Here is an 18,933-nt window from a genome sequence, read left to right on the forward strand (position 1 = left end):
AAGAAGGGCCTTTAGAGCTTATGGGGGGGGGGGGGGGGGGAAAGGGGGGGAGAGAGAGAGAGAGAGAGAGAGAGAGATCAGTCCTGGGGAAAGAAGGGAGTGGGGAGAGGAGAAAGGCAAGTGTGTGCTCCACAGAGAGAGCCACTCTGGGTCGTGCATCTTGAGGGCCTTTATCTAAGATCTCAGGGGAGGATCTCAATAGAATATTCATCAGCTTTCCTGGTGTGTCTCCACAGGGTCATGGTCTCCACTGGTTGGTCAGTGCTGAGGTGGTGGTGGTGCTGGGGGCATTGGTCATTGCAACTGGTCCTGAGGTCACCAAGGCTTGCTCAGCCTGGTTTTGCTGTTTTTCTGGGCCTGGAGCGAGTCCAGAATTTCCCAGGCCCAGGGATTCATGCTTAAGGGAATGGTCTTATAAGGGCTTACAGTTTGCCAGTTGCTGGGCACCCGGGGCTCTCATGCTGGTAACCCACTGCACCTGGCCCATCGTTCCTGCTCTACTCAGACCTATCGACCTGCCTACTACAAATCCACTTGTCCACTTAGCTTCCAGCTTCATTAAGAGGGAAACGGATGTATAATTGTTTGAAAAACAACTTAACATATTCATTTCAATGAGAGCTCTTTTAAAATGTGTATAAACATTTGAAATACTTTAAACAACTAGGTCCTAGCTGCTAGGATTAAGTAATAGATTGTTTATACTAAAATAAAATAAACCTTTTATGTAAAACAGGGATTCTCAAGGTGAGGTCCTGCAGGACTTTCAAAATGTATCAAATACGCTTTCATGAACAGGAGTGAAACTAAGAGAGAGACGTGCCAACCAATGTCAGCCGTGTAGTGGGTGTGAGCTACAGTCTATTATAAATTTACAACACTTGGGTATTCAGGAGGAACAAGACGTCAAGATATTAAGACAAACCAAAGCAAGAAGTTTCTGTAAAAAGCTTTATTTTCATCTTATTTGTAAAAATACATCTATAAATATTTAACTTCTCTATTCCAAGATATAGAGAAACAATACATAATTGGCACTGAACAAGGCATTATGCCTTACTAGGCAGACATAAAATGTCCAAGGGATATTTAGAACATTAGTTCCTTCAATATCAGAAATGTTGACCACATACTGTGAAACGGTTTCAATAAATAACAACTGACATTCTTCTCAACAGTACAAAAACAGATGTACACAGAACATTTCCCTGCCTTCACTGTGACCTATTTGCTTGAAACCCCCACTATTTATCTTCAGCCTTCATCATAGTGGGTGGAAACGTGTGGTCTCCCACCCACCCACCCAGCCGACTAAAAATATTAGCTGAGTGAAGAACATTTAAAATGCATCATCGTCAATTAAATAACAGGCTGAACTAGCTTTTTGATTTGACATAAAAATGACCATTTAAAATAACGGTACAGCAAATTACCAAACACTTTCCTGTCTTTAAATATTAGATAAAACTTTGAAAAATAAATACATTCGTATGTAAATAAATAGAAGAACTCTCATAAAAAACAGTCAAACAATTTAAACACAGGTAGCCCCAGGAGCTCTTTGTTTCTCTTCTTTCACTCCGATTCCACTCAGGATGCAACAATAAACCTGGAAGTTTCCTCCTTCTCCCTAGATCAGTTGGTGCTGCTCCTGTGATGAGAAAAATGGTTGCTTATTAGGACTCAGAAACTTAACTGCTTAGCCCTGTACCAAATGGTTACTAGCTGTACCCCTGCCACCCTGTGTGGTAGAAAATGCCAGGCTACTGGATGCTGTTTAATTAGGAATAAGGGACCTGTGGTCATAATTGTATTATTAGCTTCAAGGAGCCAGAAAACAATGTTACACTAAAAAAGTACATGCATAACATCACTTCAGCCTCATAGCAAACCCCATGAAGTAGATGTTATCATTTCCCCCATATAACGGAGACTCTGAGAGATTAAATACTTTCTCCCTGCCTACAGGAATAGCAAAAGTAGCCTACACTTACATTTGGAGCAGAGGATCACTGCAAAGTCCCTTGTCATCACCACTAAGATTTAGAAGCCCATGTTGCCCCAAATCAGGGGGTTCCACTTTTCCGTTCTAAAGCGACCTACATTAACAGTGTTGTTCCTTAATGGGTAGGAAGCATTTGAGATCATTGACCAAATCCACCTAATCTTTTAGGAAGACATATTCACCCACACTCATTTGAAAGGGAATGGAGAGGGGGATGGTAGTGGAGGGCACTGGAAATGGCCTGTGCCACCAGAGCACATTCATGACAGTGGTGGCAAATCTAACTGTGAAATAATGACTTTTCACTCCTTCAGCTACCCCCTGGGCTTCCCTGATATAGTTTTCAGGAGGCAGAGGCCAATATCTGTCACAAAGGACTCTAGTCACATAACTCACTTGTTTAACAGCTTGTTCACGAATTTCTTAACCAGGGGAGATGCGGGGTTGAGACAAACTTTCTGTCCATTCTTGAGAGTGGCTCTGCAGACAGAAGGGAGAACACAAGTGAGACAGGAGGGCGGGCGAGGGTCAGGGTGGGGGCATCTGGGCGGTGGAGGTGACCAGGATGGTGGCAGCAGCAGAGCATGGTGGCACTTACATCAGACAGAAGGAACACAAGTGAGACAGGAGGGCGGGCGAGGGTCAGGGTGGGGGCATCTGGGCGGTGGAGGTGACCAGGATGGTGGCAGCAGCAGAGCATGGTGGCACTTACATGACTTCTGTTCGGTCGCAGTGAGATGCTGGGGACGTCACCTTCACACTCTGGATGTTCCTGGGGTGAATTCCCTTCATGGTCTGCATGCACTGGCAGCGCAGTTCAGTGACCACGGGCTCCTCTGCGGGGACCATAGGCGCCGCTGCAGGGAGAACAGGCTCGGTTAGCGGGATGCCCCCAATGGGCGCCCACCCTTCATCCCCTTCTTCCCCCTTGGGCTCCCAGGGCTCGAGTCTCACCTGCAGCTTGCCGGCAGGCGGCGACCAGGAGCAGGAGCAGGAGCGCGGCCCGGAGGAACCGGGGAGCGCGGGGTGCAGCAGCGGTGGTGGCGGTGCGGGCCATGGGGCTGAGCTCGGAGGATCGGTGCTGCGGTGCCTGGAGTGTGAGAGTTGTCAGGAGAGCTGGTAGAGCGAGATCTGTGGCTCCCCGAGACGGGCGAACCCCTTTTATCCATGCTCGAGGCGGAAAGCTAGCAACCCAGGGCTTGGGAAATTCCGGGACTTTGCAGGTCGTTCCGGGTCGCAGGGGGCGGGAAGGAGGGGTGGTTGAGGGAGGAGGACCCGGGGGTGCGGCCCCGCCTGGCCTCCCCAGGGACTTGGCGGACTCAGCGAGGTTCTCTTTCCGCCCAAATCCCCAAAGCGGGAGCGAGTCGCTTAGTAAGAGCGATGTCACTTATTAGCGGAGACAGGCACCCATGGGGAACGTTAATCTAATAGCAACATTTCAAAAGAATGTGTGGAGGGGAAACAACTGAATTTTCCCCGTTACGCAGGCCTAAATATCTTCTGGCTTGACGATTTTATTTCCCTTTGCATAAAGGCACTCTTAAAATAGAGCTGTCATCGCAGATTATACAGAAGGTTATACATAAACTTGTTCATCTGGTATTGTACAAGCACAAATAAGTTACACTTTGTGTTATTTCAGCGGTGAGGGGATGACCAGTGTCAAAAGTTTAACTCAGTGTTTAATCTAGGACAAAGTGTCCTAATCCTATACAGTTTCCTTTCTCTGTGAAATTCTGGAACTTCCAGAGAGATCGTGCCACCTCTTGTGCTTAGAGGGCGTTGATTAATCCAGGAACTAGGAGCTGGTTATTTTGGAGCTGCTGGGGGAGGGAAGGTTGCCTTGGGCTCAGGGGGTCCACAGTTTCTAGTTTTGTCCAAACCCACCAAAAAGTCAAAGGGATCACAGCTAGTCTTTCCTTCTGTTTCTACAGTAAAGGCATCCTGATGATCCCAGCCATCCATAATTGCTTAATTCATGTCAATGATCTCTGAGCACCATCCAGTATATCAAATTTGGGCATTATTCTGAGGCTTTTAAAATAATGGATTTCAATATAAATTTTCTCCTTCCATTTACTTAAGATTTGTTTAAAACTTTTGTGGAAGTAGTAATGAGTAATTGCATTACATATAATATAAACTAAAGAAAAAAGGAATGCCAACATTACAAAAGAATATCAAGAAATAGACATAGGAAATGAGGAAATGTCTTCATGGAAATATTCTTTATCACAGTATGAAAACAGCATGATGACCCTGTTTTGATGCTTCCTGTATAACGAAAGCAAAATTTGGGAAGTTGAGAGATGAATGATAAACGACAGCAAACATATCACATGCTATGAAATATGCTTAAATATTTCAACATTTTGAAATATGTTGATACACTTTTTATGGTCCATATAGTCTCTTTTCTAAAATGTTCCCTGTGTTTGTGGGGGAAAAAGGTGATTTATGCAATTATTGGGTGAAGTGTCTTTATACATCGCTCAGGCCAAGTTGGTTGATCATGTTGCTTAACACTTCTATATTGTTATTGATTCTTTATTGTTTTGCCTATTAAGTATTTAAAGAGGTTTGCTAGAATCTTTAACTATGGTCAAGGTTTCATCTATTGCTCCTTTTAGTTTCTCTCCATTTGCTTCATATATATTTTTAAAATTTTTAAAAATATATTTTTATTGATTTTAGAGAAGAAGGTAGAGGGATTTATAATATAATATATTTTAAATATATTAACCTAATCCTCTAAGAGGGAGATAGAAACATCAATGATGAGAGAGAACCATCGATCTCCCACAGTGGGCATCTAGCCCTAAACCTGGGCATCAAACCCTGATCTCCTGGTTCACATGTTGACCCTCAACCACTGAGCAATGCTGGCCTACATCATATATTTTAATAAATGGTATTAGGTTCATAAACTTTTAGAATTATTTGTTTCTTATAAAATTGCCCCTTTTTTATTTTGAATCATCTTTCTTTATCTCTAAGTCTACTTCTTTCTTTGTCCTAATATATTAATCAGGCTTTCATTAATATATAAATTAGCCAAAATGTTAATAATTTATTTCAATAATAGATTAACAATTAACAAGTAATTAATACATTAGTAAATTTATACTAGGTTTCTGTCAGTTTTAGCATGATATAACACTCAATTCTTTTAATTTCAAGTTGTCTGGGATCTAATATTTAAAGGGTGCCTTTTTATGCAGCATACTTTTTTGTCATGTTTTTGTAGTCTGTATTTAAAAAGTAAAACAAATTTCAATTTTAATTGGAATGTTTGTTCCATTTAAATTATTTTAATTTTTACCATAGTTGGATTTCAGTCTACTGTCTTGCTATTCTATCTGTCCTGTCTTTTTAAAAACAAACTTTAAATTTGAATAACTTCAGTTTATGAAAAAAATGTATGATTATAATTTATTTATCAAAGGTGGGTGGTTAACATTGGTACATTGTTATTAACTAAACTCTAGTCTCTTACTAAGATTTCACAAAATTTCCATTGATGTCCTTTTCCTATTCCGGGATCCAATCCAGCATACCATATTGGATTTAGTCACCATGTCTCCTTTGTCCCCTCGGATCTGTGACAGAGTCTCAGTATTGTCTTGTTTTTCATGACTGACAGTTTCAAAGAATACTTATTAGGGATTTTGTAGAATGGTCCTCAGTTTGGCTTTTTATGATGATTTTCTGATTATCATACTGAGGTTATAGGTTTGGGGAAGAATATCATGGAGATGAAGAGCCCCCCTCTTCACATCATGTGGGGGAGTACATAGATTCCCATAACACAACTGGTGATAATAATCTCGATCACATGGCTAAGGTGGTATCTGCCAAATTCTCCACTGTAAGTGACGTTATTGTTTTTCCTTTTTTTCTAATCTCTTCTTTGGAAGCAAATCACAAAGCCTGGCCCCCACACACAGGGGAAATTACTAGTAAGTCCCACTTTCACAAGGAGAGACACTACTTACATTATGTATGAGGCTTCTTCACAAAGATTTGTCCTTTCTCTCTTGCACCATCTGTTGTTTTGCTCCTTTATTTCTTCGTTTCTGACACCTTTTATAATATTCAGGTATTTTCTTATTTTCCATTGTATCTCCTTTTTAGATTTTTATTTCCAAAGTTTTGCATTTCCTTTTGAGAGGTTGCCCTAAAAATGCCGATATATCTTGCCACATTTCAATTTTCCTAAACTTAATGCTTTTCTCTAACAATTGAAGAAATATATTATAAATCCATTCATCTCCCTATCTGCCCTTTGTGTTATTTTTGTCATGTATTTTACTTTAGAGTGTGTTTTACCTCCATAGATAAGAATGGTTATAAATATTGTAAATAACACAAATTGTTTGAGTGTTTAGGAGGAATCTACTTTTTCACCTTTTGTGCCCAGCCTCATTAAAAAGGAAAAATTGCATACTTGTTTGAAAAACCACTTGCCAAAAGCATTTAATAGGAGCCCTTGTTAAGATATTTATATAAACATTCAGAAGTTTGTAAAGCACTAATTTTAAATAATGAACTGACCAGTGTGAAAAACAGCTGAATTTATGTAAAACTAGGCTTCTCAGGTAGGTGGGGAAGGTAGTGTGTCAAATATTCCTTCATAAGTTAGAGAAATGTAAGGGAAGGAACAGGCAGGAATAGGCTTAAAGTTAGGCATGACCTACAATCCAACTGTACAACACCTTGGGCATCCGGCGGGGAACCAAAGGTCAAGAAGAATAAAACAAAACTTAAACATGTTCTATTTTGTAAAACTTTTATTTTTAAGCCATTTGTAAAAATGTAACAGTAGTTTTAACTTCTCTGTTCTAAGACAAAGAGAGACATTGCATAATAACATTAACCAAGGCATTGTGCCTTACAATAAGACAAAGAGAGATATTGCATAATAACATTAAACAAGGCATTATGCCTTACAAGCAAGACATAAAATGTCCAAAGGAATCTTCAACATCAAAATGTTGACTGCGTAATAAAATAGTTTCAATAAATAACAAGTGACATTCTTTTAAACAAGTACAAAAACAGATGTGCACACACTTTCCCTGACCCCAATATTGATCTATCTCATTGTCAAATTGCTTAGATTCCCCCCTCCCACACACCCCCCTCCACTTAATGGTCTCCCAATAAATATTAGTTTCATGAGACACTTAAAACCCCTCATCTTCAAATTAAATAACAATCAGAACTGAGTTATGTTTGATTAAATACATTCACATGTTCCACACCTTTAAATACTAACATTAAAATGTTAAAATACAAGCTTTTAAAATAAATACATACATAAATAAATAGATCTCTGGTTTAAAAAACAACAAACACAATAATCCCTTTCTAGTTGTCTATGGAACCCAGCTGTTCCCATCTTCATTTCAGTCCTGTAAGAGCAGGGACCTCCTTTCAGGAACTGCCACCATGAGCTTCTCTCTCAGTTGGTGTTGCCCCTAAGGTGAGAAAAGGGTTATTGTTACAGGTGTTACAGAAAGCCGCTCTTCTCTCCCAGGGCCCCTGGAGCTGGAGGAATGGCTGCCTGCAGACCCTGGCCAAACCCTGCACCCAGAAGGCCCCACTGTGTCTTCTACCCTGCACAGCAGACAGCTTGCTCCTTTATGAGGAAATGGGATTGTGGACTCAACTTTATTATGTCATACTGGGCTAAAAATGTACATGCATGACTCCACTTAATCCTCATACAGTACATTTTCCCCGAGGCTCAAAGGGATTAAAAAACTTTCCCAGAGATTTTAGACTTGACCTTAGGGTGGTCTTGCTGCCATGTCCCTGCTCTTCACCACTTAACTGCCCAGGCCCATGTTGTCTCAAACCCTGGGTTCCACTTTTCAGTGTGAAAACAGATGAATTTTATGTAAAACTAGGTTTCTCAGGTAGGTGTGGAGGGTAGAGTGTCAACTATTCCTTCATGAGTTAGAGAAACGGAGGGGAAGAAACAGGCAGGAGTAGGCTTAAAGTTAGGCATGATCGCCCTGGCCATTCAGCAGGGACCCAAAAGATCAAGAAGAATAAAGCAAAATTTAAACATGTTATGGTCCTTAATGGGTAAGAGGCCGTTTAGCATCATTGGCTGAATCTATTTAGCCTTATAGGACTACACATTCACCCATACGCATTTGAATGGGGTGGGGGAGGGGGGATAGGGATGGAGGGCACTGGAAATGTCCCATGACACCAGAGCACATTCATGACGGTGGTGACAAATCTAACTGTGAAATAATGACTTTTCACTCCTTCAGCTACCCCCTGGGCTTCCCTGATATAGTTTTCAGGAGGCAGAGGCCAATATCTGTCACAAAGGACTCTAGTCACATAACTCACTTGTTTAACAGCTTGTCCAATATTTTCTTAACCATGGGGGATTCGGGGTTGAGACAAACTTTCTGTCCATTCTTGAGAGTGGCTCTGCAGACAGAAGGGAGAACACAAGTGAGACAGGAGGGCGGGCGAGGGTCAGGGTGGGGGCATCTGGGCGGTGGAGGTGACCAGGATGGTGGCAGCAGCAGAGCATGGTGGCACTTACATGACTTCTGTTCGGTCGCAGTGGGGTCCTGGGGACGTCACCTTCACACTCTGGATGTTCTTGGGGTGAATTCCCTTCATGGTCTGCAAGCACTGGCAGCGCAGTTCAGTGACCACGGTCTCCTCTGCGGAGACCATAGGCGCCGCTGCAGGGAGAACAGGCTCGGTTAGCGGGATGCTCCCAATGGGCGCCCACCCTTCATCCCCTTTTCCCCCCTTGGGCTCCCAGGGCTCGAGTCTCACCTGCAGCTTGCCGGCAGGCGGCGACCAGGAGCAGGAGCAGGAGCGCGGCCCGGAGGAACCGGGGAGCGCGGGGTGCAGCAGCGGTGGTGGCGGTGCGGGCCATGGGGCTGAGCTCGGAGGATCGGTGCTGCGGTGCCTGGAGTGTGAGAGTTGTCAGGAGAGCTGGTAGAGCGAGATCTGTGGCTCCCCGAGACGGGCGAACCTCTTTTATCCATGCTCGAGGCGGAAAGCTAGCAACCCAGGGCCTGGGAAATTCCGGGGTTCGCACGTAGATCTCTGGAAGGCGCGGCCCCGCCCAGGAGGTGCGGGTTGGCCTGACGTGGGGAGGTGACTCGGGGACTCTGCGAGGTTCTCTTTCCGCCCAGATCCCCAAAGCGGGAGTGAGTCACTGTCAGGCAGGAGCTGCTGCGTGCGAGGGGTGACGGTGGGCGCCCAGTGACCCCAGTGACCCCAGTGCCCCCAGTGCCCTGGGCGAGAGCGTCAGACCTTTAGACCCAGGTAGAGGCTGAGCCACTTCTTTAGGGGAGACAATGACTGCTCTCAAAGAAACTTCAGTGGCTGGGATTGAAGAGAAGAGGGGTAGGGCAGCCTCTCTGATCTGTCTATCCTCCTTTTCTTTTTCTTTAATGTAAAATGTTATTTTATGTTTATTAAAATATTTGACCGATGCCCACATGGTCTAATGATTCTCTGAAAATGAAACATTTCGAAGTTTGTCTTCTTACACGAATTTTTAGCTATATACCTCTGTGTTTTAAATATAACTGTTAAACAATGAGTTGCACATATTTCGAGTGAATACTATTCTGAATGTGGACATACATATGCATCCATTACACCGTCAATCACCGCAATCCAAATAATGAATATATCCATCATTCTTGAAAGTGTCCTATTAGCCTTTTACAATCTTCTCCCACTTCCTGTCCAATTGCCTTATGTTGAGGCAATAACTGATCTTTTGATCATTATATATCATTTTGCATCATTTAGAGGTCTTTATAGATGATTAATGAAATTTACATTTTTGTCTGAGTTCCTTCACTCAGCATAGTTATGTTTTCTTTATATACTTTAAAAATTTTCAATTACGGTTTACATTCAATATTTTTGTATTAGCTTCAGATATAGAGCATAGTGGTCAGAAAATTGTGTAATTTACAGAGTGTCTTCCCCACCCCTTGTTTCAAGTACCCACCTGGCTCCATACATAGTTATTGAGTATTATTGACTATATTCCCTATTCTGTAACTACCAATTTGTACTTCTTAATCCCTTAACCTTTTTCACCTAGCCCTCTAACCCCCGCCCTTCTGACAATTGTCAGTCTGTTCTCTATGAGTCTGTTTCTATTTTGTTTGTTCTTTAGATTCCACATATAAACAAATAAAATCATATGGTATTTGTCAGTCTCTGACTTAGCGTAATACCCTCTAGATCCACTCATACTATCATAAAAGGTAAGATTTAATTATTTTTTATGGCCAAATAGTATTTCGTTTTATATATGTACCACCACACCTTTTTTATCCACTGGTCCATTGATGGGCACTTGGGTTGCTTCCAGATCTTGGCTATTGTATGTAACACTGCAGTGAACATAGAGGTGCATATATTCTTTCGAATTCGTGTTTCAGGTTTCTTCAGATATATTCTCAGAAACAATTTGCTTGGTCATAAGGCAATTCCATTTTTTATATTTTTTGAAGAACCCCCACACTATTTTTTTATAGTGGTTATACCAATATGCATTCCCACCAACGATGAATTTGGGTTTTTAATTTTTATTCATCTCTGTAAGAAATGTACTCTTTAAAAATACATCTGTCATCTCAGATTGAACATAAGAATGTTTGTTTTATTCCTGGTGTCTTTGAGCTCAAATAAAATCACACTTAGTGTCACGTTTTTCTTCATGGCACAGGGGAGTAGAATGAGGGAGCAAACCATTGAAGAGGTTAATTCGGAGTTTATTTGGAGATAACAATGTTGTAATCCCTCATCTTCCCTCTTTGAAATTCTCGGACTTTCCCAAATCTCCTAATCCAGGAGCAACACTTTTTGTTGTACAGAAGGCTGTTTTCATTCCTGGAAGTAATTGAAAAGCTATGAGGGCCTTGGTGGGCTTGGGAAGTTCACTTTTTTAGTACTGTCCATGGGCAGAAAAGACCATCGACACCAGAAAGAGACTTCTGCCATTACTCCTCTAGCAGCAAACAGATGAGTTCTTTGAAATATATAAATATTAAATTAGTAGTATATTCCATGTCATCTGAATTTGCCTGTCTCTTGGGGTTCTTTCTTGAGAAATAGCCATCATTCACTTCAAAGAGAGAGGAAGGGAGAGAGGGACATCATCAATTTGTTGTCTCACTTATTTATGCATTCATTGGTTAATTCTTGCATAAGCCCTGATTGTTCCTTACATGTGCCCTGACTAGAGATGAAACCTGAAACCTTGGTACAGTATACTGGGATGACACGCTAACCAACTGAGCTACCCAGTCAGGGCACCTATCAATGTACTAATCTATATTTCTAAGAATGACAATAAAGCATTTCAAAATCTGTGTATATGAAGCCATCTCATTGGATACAGTTGGCCCTCCATATTGTTGATTCCACATCCTCGATTCAACAAACCTCAGATAGAAAAAATATATATTTTTAATGTTGCTGTCTTTGTTGACATGTACTGTATAGCTACCATGGTTGTGTCTGCACTGACATGTCAGGAATTTTTCTTGTTATTCCCTAAACAATACAGTATAACAACTATTTACACAGTGTTTACATTGTGTTAGGTATCATATGTAGTCTAGAGATGATATAAAGAATATGGGATGACATACTAGTACACAGGTTATATGCAAATACTATGTCATTTTATAAAAGGTACTTGAGCAGGGTGGGAAGGGCCTGTCCTTGAACCAGTCCTCCACAAATATGGAGGGATGGCTGTGATTCACTTTTCCCCATCAATATCGCCTTTTGGATTAAATTGTAGATGGTTTAAGTTGCTTCTCCAGGGAGGATGCAGGCCTCTGGGATGGGCGACATATTCTGCCAGTGCCGTGAGAGGGCTGCATGTGCAGAAAGTTGTCTGCCTTGGGAACAGAGAGTTGGGTAAAGCTGTCAAGGCTAATCCCAGCTACACATGTACATGCCATCTAACTATCTGACCATGGACAATTTATTTAACTTTTGCTGTGTTCTTGTTTTCCTTCTGTAAAAGAGAGCCAACACTAGTGCTAACATTTGTAAAACATTAGCAAATATTAGTGCTGTATAATAGTTGTTAAGTAAACACAATAGACGTAGTGTTTTTCAACTTTGCTGTTCTGGACTAAATATTTATGTCTTCCAAAAATTCGTATGTTGAAGCCCTACACCGTGATAGTATTAGGTGATGGAGATTTGGGGAGGTAACTCAGTTTATATTAAGTCATGAGGACAGCATTATTGCATTTATAAGAAGAGACAACCAGAGAACTGCTCTCTCTCTCTCTCTCTCTCTCTCTCTCTCTCTCTCTAGGACACAGCAAGAAGACAACTACCTGCAAACTAGGAAGGTTCTTACCAGCTACTAAGTCTGCAGACACTTTGATCTTGGACTTCCAGCCTCCAGAACTGTGAGAAATTAGTTTGTTTTCACCCAGCATATGGTGTTTTGCTATAGCAGCCTGAACTGATTAAGACACTTACCTAAACAGAAGCACTCTATGGCGAATCTTTATGCAAACAGAAAAAATAAAATCAAATAAACATCTTTTCATTATTTTTAAAAATTTTCAGCATTAAGGCTTTTTGAAAAGCAATGCACCTGTATTCTTTGGGAATCTTAGAGTAGACTTTTGAAATTCAAGGCTTGTTTAAAATTTTAGTTTCAATCATTTCCCATATAAAATAAAGAGAAAATACTCACCAATCTACTTCTGGGAAAATATTTGCTGCAGGCATTAACAGCTGGCTTCCCAGACAATAGAAAGTATTATCTGTAATTATTACCAGACCCAACCGAAAGTATTGATGTAAACAAATTCTCAGAAAGAGTACAATTTCAATTTATCTACAGTAGCAGCCAAGAGGATGAGGCATGCCAAAAATCATTACCAACAGAATTACTTACAATGTGACTCACAGAACTTGTTTAATCAAAATCATTTGCTTTCAGAAAGGAAGTAAAATTTTTTTCTCCTTTCATGACATCTCATTTCCATGATTTAATTTATGACAACCCCATACTAAGGAAATTTTAAGATGCCATGAAGCTTACTCTGATAAACAAATTGTTCATTTTTTAAACATGTGCTGAATGCCACTTTTATATGCAGAAGCTGTAACTTCATGCAATCACTAACCCAACAAAGTTACTTCTAAAATAAGAGCTCAAGTTATTAAATTTCATTCTACCCTATAATTTTTATTGTACCTTTCAGATTTGACTACCACAATGTCATATGCCCTCAAAACCTAGGGTCACTGTTGCATGTTGAGCCAACAAGAATGTTACACATTGAGCCAGCATGGCTCAGTGGTTGAGCATCAACCTATGAACCAGGAGGTCAGGGTTTGATTCACAGTCAGGGCATATGCCCGGGTTGCAGGGTCAATCCCCTGTGTGGGGCATATAGGAGGCAGCTGATCAATGATTCTCTCTCATCATTGATGTCTCTATTTCTCTCTCCCTCTCCCTTTCTCTCTGAAAGCAATAAAACTATATTTAAAAAAATGAATAGGTATATATGGCTCTGCTTTATCCTGACTTGCCTTGAAAACTTTGTTGACCTAAATACCACCTCTCCCTCCCCATTTCTAACAGCAATATTTATGGTATAATGGTTCTGCTTTGGAGGGAGAAAATGAAGATGCCTTAACATGTCACTAGATCTCAAGATCATTCCGTCTCTCTAACAGCATTCAGTTAATTATCATTGTTAACTTCCTCTTCCAATCTCCACTACATCTTCTATTTCTACCTGTCTGACACCACCCTTCCACCTTCTTCTTAAAACAGAACCCTGGTTTTCCTTTGGAAATGCTCACCCCTGCTCCTATCAATCTATGTGATTAAGGTAAGAGGACTTCAATTCTGAACTCAGGAGGGCGAGTCTGTGACCCTAAGGCAGCATTGGTCCCTCTTTCCTGCCTATACTCTTGCCCAGGCCAATATGGGTTCAAAGTGAAGTCAATAAGTTAAGATTGGTGGATTCAGAGACAATGCCAATCATGTAGGAATGATGGGAATCAACAGGCTCTTGCTTCTTGCTGGGATTGCTAAAGTGGTGAGATAGAAACGGAGTCTTGCCATTGATTAAGGAGAGCCTGCCTGAGAACTGTGTTGTCATAGAAAAAAGCACAGACCTGGCCCGTACAAACATAGGATTATTGGGGACATTGTTTGAATATAGCTTTGTCCTACCTAATCCATTAACTTTCCTTGTTATTTGGCAATGGGTTATCTTTTCTTATTAATCCAGTTTGAGGCATGTTTCCATCACTCACTGTTAAAGAGCCCTGAAAAACATATTTCATTTTTCATATTGCTGCTAAAATTATCTTTCTTCACTATTTCAATCCTTCCTTCACTTCTTTTCTCTATATATTCATTTACAAATTAGCATTTATGAGTTTGGGATCTAGTTTGGTTTTAGGAATACAAAAAGCTCTAAGATGCATTCAACTACCACCAAACAGTCTAATGGGAAAGGCAGACATATAAACAGAAAGTTGTAAAGTAGCCTGATAAATCCCATGATGGATATAACCAGGATCTGAACGAGCACAGAGGTGGGATACCTAACCTTGTTTCTCAATGGAGTGGGTCGAACTCTAGAGAAGAACTTTAGAGAATTTTCTGTGGAGGTTTCTCCTGAGTTGAGTCCTAAAGGATAGATGAGATCTTCCCAGGTGAATGGGAAGATTGACGTGTGGGGGGAACATTTCAGAAGGAGATGACCAAATGAGCAAAAGCATAGAGGATAGAATGAGCACAGTGTCTACCAGGAGCAGCTGCCAGTCATATATCTGAAGCTGCACCTGTGAGGCAGAGAGGGGAGAGAACAAGAGGTAGGACCCGGTCACTGAAGGCTGTGTGGACCCTGTCTGTTCTGAATCAGAAACCAGTTCAGATGTTACCTCCAGAACTGGAATGCTGTTAAATCCATCTCAAGGTGTTTCTACGACTCTATGTACAGAAATTTACCACTTACTAAATGGTGTGTGGGAGGCTCAGAGTAAATAGCAGACTTGTTATATGGCAAAAATGAGGAGATAGTGGACATTCAATTCAATGGACCGTCACTAAGCACCAACTATGTACAAAATGCTATGACAGATTTCATAAAACATGAAAAATTGAATAAACTCCAACTCTTGACATTCTTTAATATCCATCCTATATACTCCCTATACATGTTAGCTAACTTCTGTTAACTAACTTCTGTTATAAGGATTCTGATGATTTGAGCAATTTTCAATTATTTAAAATCATTTCAAGTTACACCAAGCATCATTAGAAAATATTGGCTTTGGACAATTTTTAAAGGATTTTTGAAAGTTGCTCTAAATTAGGTTTTCATCTCTATTTTATTAAAATTGTTTTCTAAATATTTATGGAAGCAGCCCTGATTAAATAAATACTACCATGATTATATACTCTAGCAGCAAGAAACAGTGGTATGACAAATTTACAAAAGTGAACTAAACACAGAATAAAGGGAAACTTTTTCATGGAAATAGTGTTTGTTATAAGAAGATGTTTTTGGTTTTACAGAAGCAAATTGAGGAAGTCAGTAAATGAGTGTATAAACCACTAATAAAAATGTCATATGAACACAATGTCACAATATGAATATAAGCTAGAAGAATTATGAATAAAGAATAAATAACTTGATTTTTGAATGTTGTTCATAGTACATTTTCTAATGTTTTATACTATACATCCACATATATTTATACACCAGAAATACTTTTATTTTTGTTTTTATTCTTCTTGACTCTGTCCATTTGTACATGCATTTTCATCTTTTTAAAAAATATATATTTTATTGATTTTTTACAGAGAGGAAGGGAGAGGGATAGAGAGTTAGAAACATCGATGAGAGAGAAACATCGATCACCTGCCTCCTGCAACACCCCCTACTGGGGATGTGCCCACAACCAAGGTACATACCCCTGAGCAGAATCAAACCTGGGACCTTTCAGTCCGCAGGCCAACACTCTATCCACTGAGCCAAACCAGCCAGGGCTGTACATGCATTTTTTAAAAATAGAGACACAGCCTGGCTGGTGTGACTCAGTGGTTGAACATTGACCCATGAGCCAAGAGGCCATGGTTGAATTATGATCAGGGCCAGCCGTGGGCAAACTACGGCCCGCGGGCCGGATCCGACCCGTTTGAAATGAATAAAACTAAAAAAAAAATGATGTTTACTTTGAATTTATATTAATTCACACAAACACTCCATCCATGCTTTTGTTCCGGCCCTCCGGTCCAGTTTAAGAACCCATTGTGGCCCTCGAGTCAAAAAGTTTGCCCACCCCTGATCAGGGCACACAGGCTTGATTGGGTTGCGGGCTTGATTCCCAGTAGGGGGCATGCAGGAGGCAGCTGATAAATAATTTTCTCTCATCATTGATGTTTCTATCTCTCTCACTCTTTCCTTTCCTTTCTCTGAAATCATTAAAAACATATTTTTAAAAAGCACAAAAACAACACTTAAAAATAAAAATATTAAAATATATCACAAAGAAAATATGATTGTTTGGTCACAAGTAATTAAAACCGTATCAAACCAACATAAGCAGAATGAAAGCAATGTGTTTGTGTGTGTGTGTGTTGGGGGGGGGTGGTGTTTAGTATTTATTTGATACATACAGAGGGCTAAGAAGGAAGTTAATACATGGCCAGGGCAGAAAATAGCAAGTTATTACTTGGGGCCGGATCTGAGAAAATAGAAAGTCAGAAAACAGCTTATTCGTTCTGTTTTTCCTGGACCATACAATTTCTCATTAAAGCTTTTCTCATTGTATCTTCCTCCTCTTCCTAATCCTCCTCCTGCCCTCCTCCTCCTTCCCCTCCTCCTCCTCCTTCTTCCTTCTTTCTCCTTTCTCTTTTCTTCTTCTTCTTTTGTCTATTCTACATCCCATCAGCTTACAGCCAACTGAGACATTTTTACTCCTTTTAAAGTCTTAAAAACAGTCCTCATAGGATCATTATGAAAACTAAATCATTTCACATTTGTAAAATGTACTGGGAAGTAAACACTATATGAAAATAATATAATCATGAAATAACTAAAATTAAGAATAGCTTTTATAAATAAAGAGAATAAGTCATACATAAATTTGTACTTCAATAGTTGAGGTAATCAGTTTTATTGACTGCTTATATTTAGCAAATGGAGTACAGGTGGGTTAATATTCTTTACTATCAAGAAAGTAAAAGGAGAAAATGGTGACTATCCAGAAAGATTTTGAGGATGAAGGAGGTAAGTTTAGGGATCATCATAGTAAAGTAGGAGGATTGGTCATTTGCTGAGTGGCCAGGGCTAATGACAGGGCTGGTGTGAGAAGTGCCAGGGGTTTTGGACTACAGTTTTTGAAAGTTCAAAAGAAGTTGACTTTAATGAACAAAAAGGTTGTAAAACATCAGGAAAAGCTCAACTAGGACTAGAAAGTATCAAATTACACTGGTACCAATCAAATTACACTGATACCATGATTTAATTTCTTCCGCAATATTTTGTAACTTAGGGATAAACACAGAGAAAGAGAATGGGAGTAAGCAAGAATGAGAGGTTAGTCTGAGATAAAACTATGTTGAGAGCCATTTGCAGACTTGACTAACCAGAGTTCAGGCTGATCTGGAAGGTGAATGAAGCAGGATAAGGATGATAAGCTGGAAAAAATGGTGATGGTGGGAATCTTTGAGGGACTTTCAAGTCTCTATGGATAGTTAGTATGTTCAGTGTAAAATTGAGAGTAGAAAAGTTAGAAAGATAAAAGGGTGTGGTCTCAGAAGGGCCTTTCAGTATCTGTAATCTTGAGGCATCACTCTGAATTCAGATAATGCTGTCAAGGGTAAGGTTCTGCTTGTGAGTGACTGTGATAGTGTGTCTTTTGAAGATTCTGAAGTGGAGGAGGTTAAAGAACAGTTAGGACAGATGAGTGGAAAATATGGAGGAAAAGGGAAAGAGGATAGCTTGATTATGTATCACATACGATACACTCTACATTTAAGTTAGTTACATTTACTTAATATTATTTAGTGTGCACATTTTACGAGATTGTATGATTGTGATTGGAAGGTGTGGCTAGAAAGATGAGCGGAACCCTTTGCATGATCCTGAAAGTTCTCAAACATACTTCTAACTGGAAACACTGCTCATGGTAATGACATGGCAGGAGATGATCATATCTGTAAAGTACTTTATGAGCTTGGAAAACAAGATCAGGGCAGTAATCTGGTTATCAGTGGCATTATTTCTCATATCAATGCTTGGTATCCCAGCATTAAAAAAAAAAATCCTTACCAAAATTTTGTATTAACCACATTACCCTCCTTATGGTTAAGATTTGAAAAAAAAAAGGACCTGGAGAGTATTAAGAGTATTATGCTAAGTGAAACAAGCCAGTATCATATGATCTCACTCATATGTGGAATCTAATGAACAAAATAAACTGATGAACAAAATAGATCCAGAGACATAGAAGCATGGAACAGACTGATTAATTTCAGAGGGAAGACGGGGGTGAGTGTGGGTGGGGAGAGATTAACCTGGGGATTTATATGTATGGACACAGACAATAGTGTGGTAAAGGCTTAGGAGGGTGGGTGGGAGGTCAAGGGGAGTGGGTGTCAATGGGGAAAAAAATAAAGGGGACATCTGTATTACTTTAAACAATAAAGACATATTTTTAAAAAAAGATTTGAAAAAATTTAGCATCTGCTATGTTTGGCATTTTCCTAGAATGTAGATATACTGGGTGGGGATGGGGGAGGTAAAGTTTGCTCCTCTAGAGGAACAGATCAGGAACACAACAAGCAAATAATTCTAATAGATTTTAGAGTGAGATTTGATGGCGGTTGGGATATGGTATTTTGGAATTGT

At 40.2% G+C, this 18,933-nt stretch overlaps 2 protein-coding genes across 2 annotated transcripts; both read right to left on the reverse strand.

Moving 5' to 3' along the window:
• Positions 1 to 934: 934 nt before the first annotated feature.
• On the reverse strand, positions 935 to 3,159 carry LOC102241767 (growth-regulated protein homolog gamma-like). The gene is made up of 4 exons (XM_005874817.2): positions 2,960 to 3,159; positions 2,718 to 2,862; positions 2,402 to 2,485; positions 935 to 1,651 (listed from the first exon to the last, which is right to left on the reverse strand). The coding sequence occupies exons 1-4, from the start codon at positions 3,060 to 3,062 to the stop codon at positions 1,636 to 1,638; spliced, it is 348 nt and encodes a 115-aa protein (XP_005874879.1). The 5' UTR covers positions 3,063 to 3,159; the 3' UTR covers positions 935 to 1,635.
• A 3,621-nt stretch (positions 3,160 to 6,780) lies between these two features.
• Positions 6,781 to 9,011, reverse strand: LOC102242280 (growth-regulated protein homolog gamma). Its single transcript, XM_005874819.2, has 4 exons — positions 8,819 to 9,011; positions 8,577 to 8,721; positions 8,375 to 8,458; positions 6,781 to 7,485 (listed from the first exon to the last, which is right to left on the reverse strand). Exons 1-4 carry the CDS (start codon positions 8,919 to 8,921, stop codon positions 7,470 to 7,472), a joined length of 348 nt encoding a protein of 115 aa, XP_005874881.1. The 5' UTR covers positions 8,922 to 9,011; the 3' UTR covers positions 6,781 to 7,469.
• Between the last annotated feature and the right edge of the window lie 9,922 nt (positions 9,012 to 18,933).

Source organism: Myotis brandtii, unplaced genomic scaffold, assembly GCF_000412655.1.
Source record: "Myotis brandtii unplaced genomic scaffold, ASM41265v1 scaffold453, whole genome shotgun sequence".
Lineage (NCBI taxonomy): Eukaryota > Metazoa > Chordata > Mammalia > Chiroptera > Vespertilionidae > Myotis > Myotis brandtii.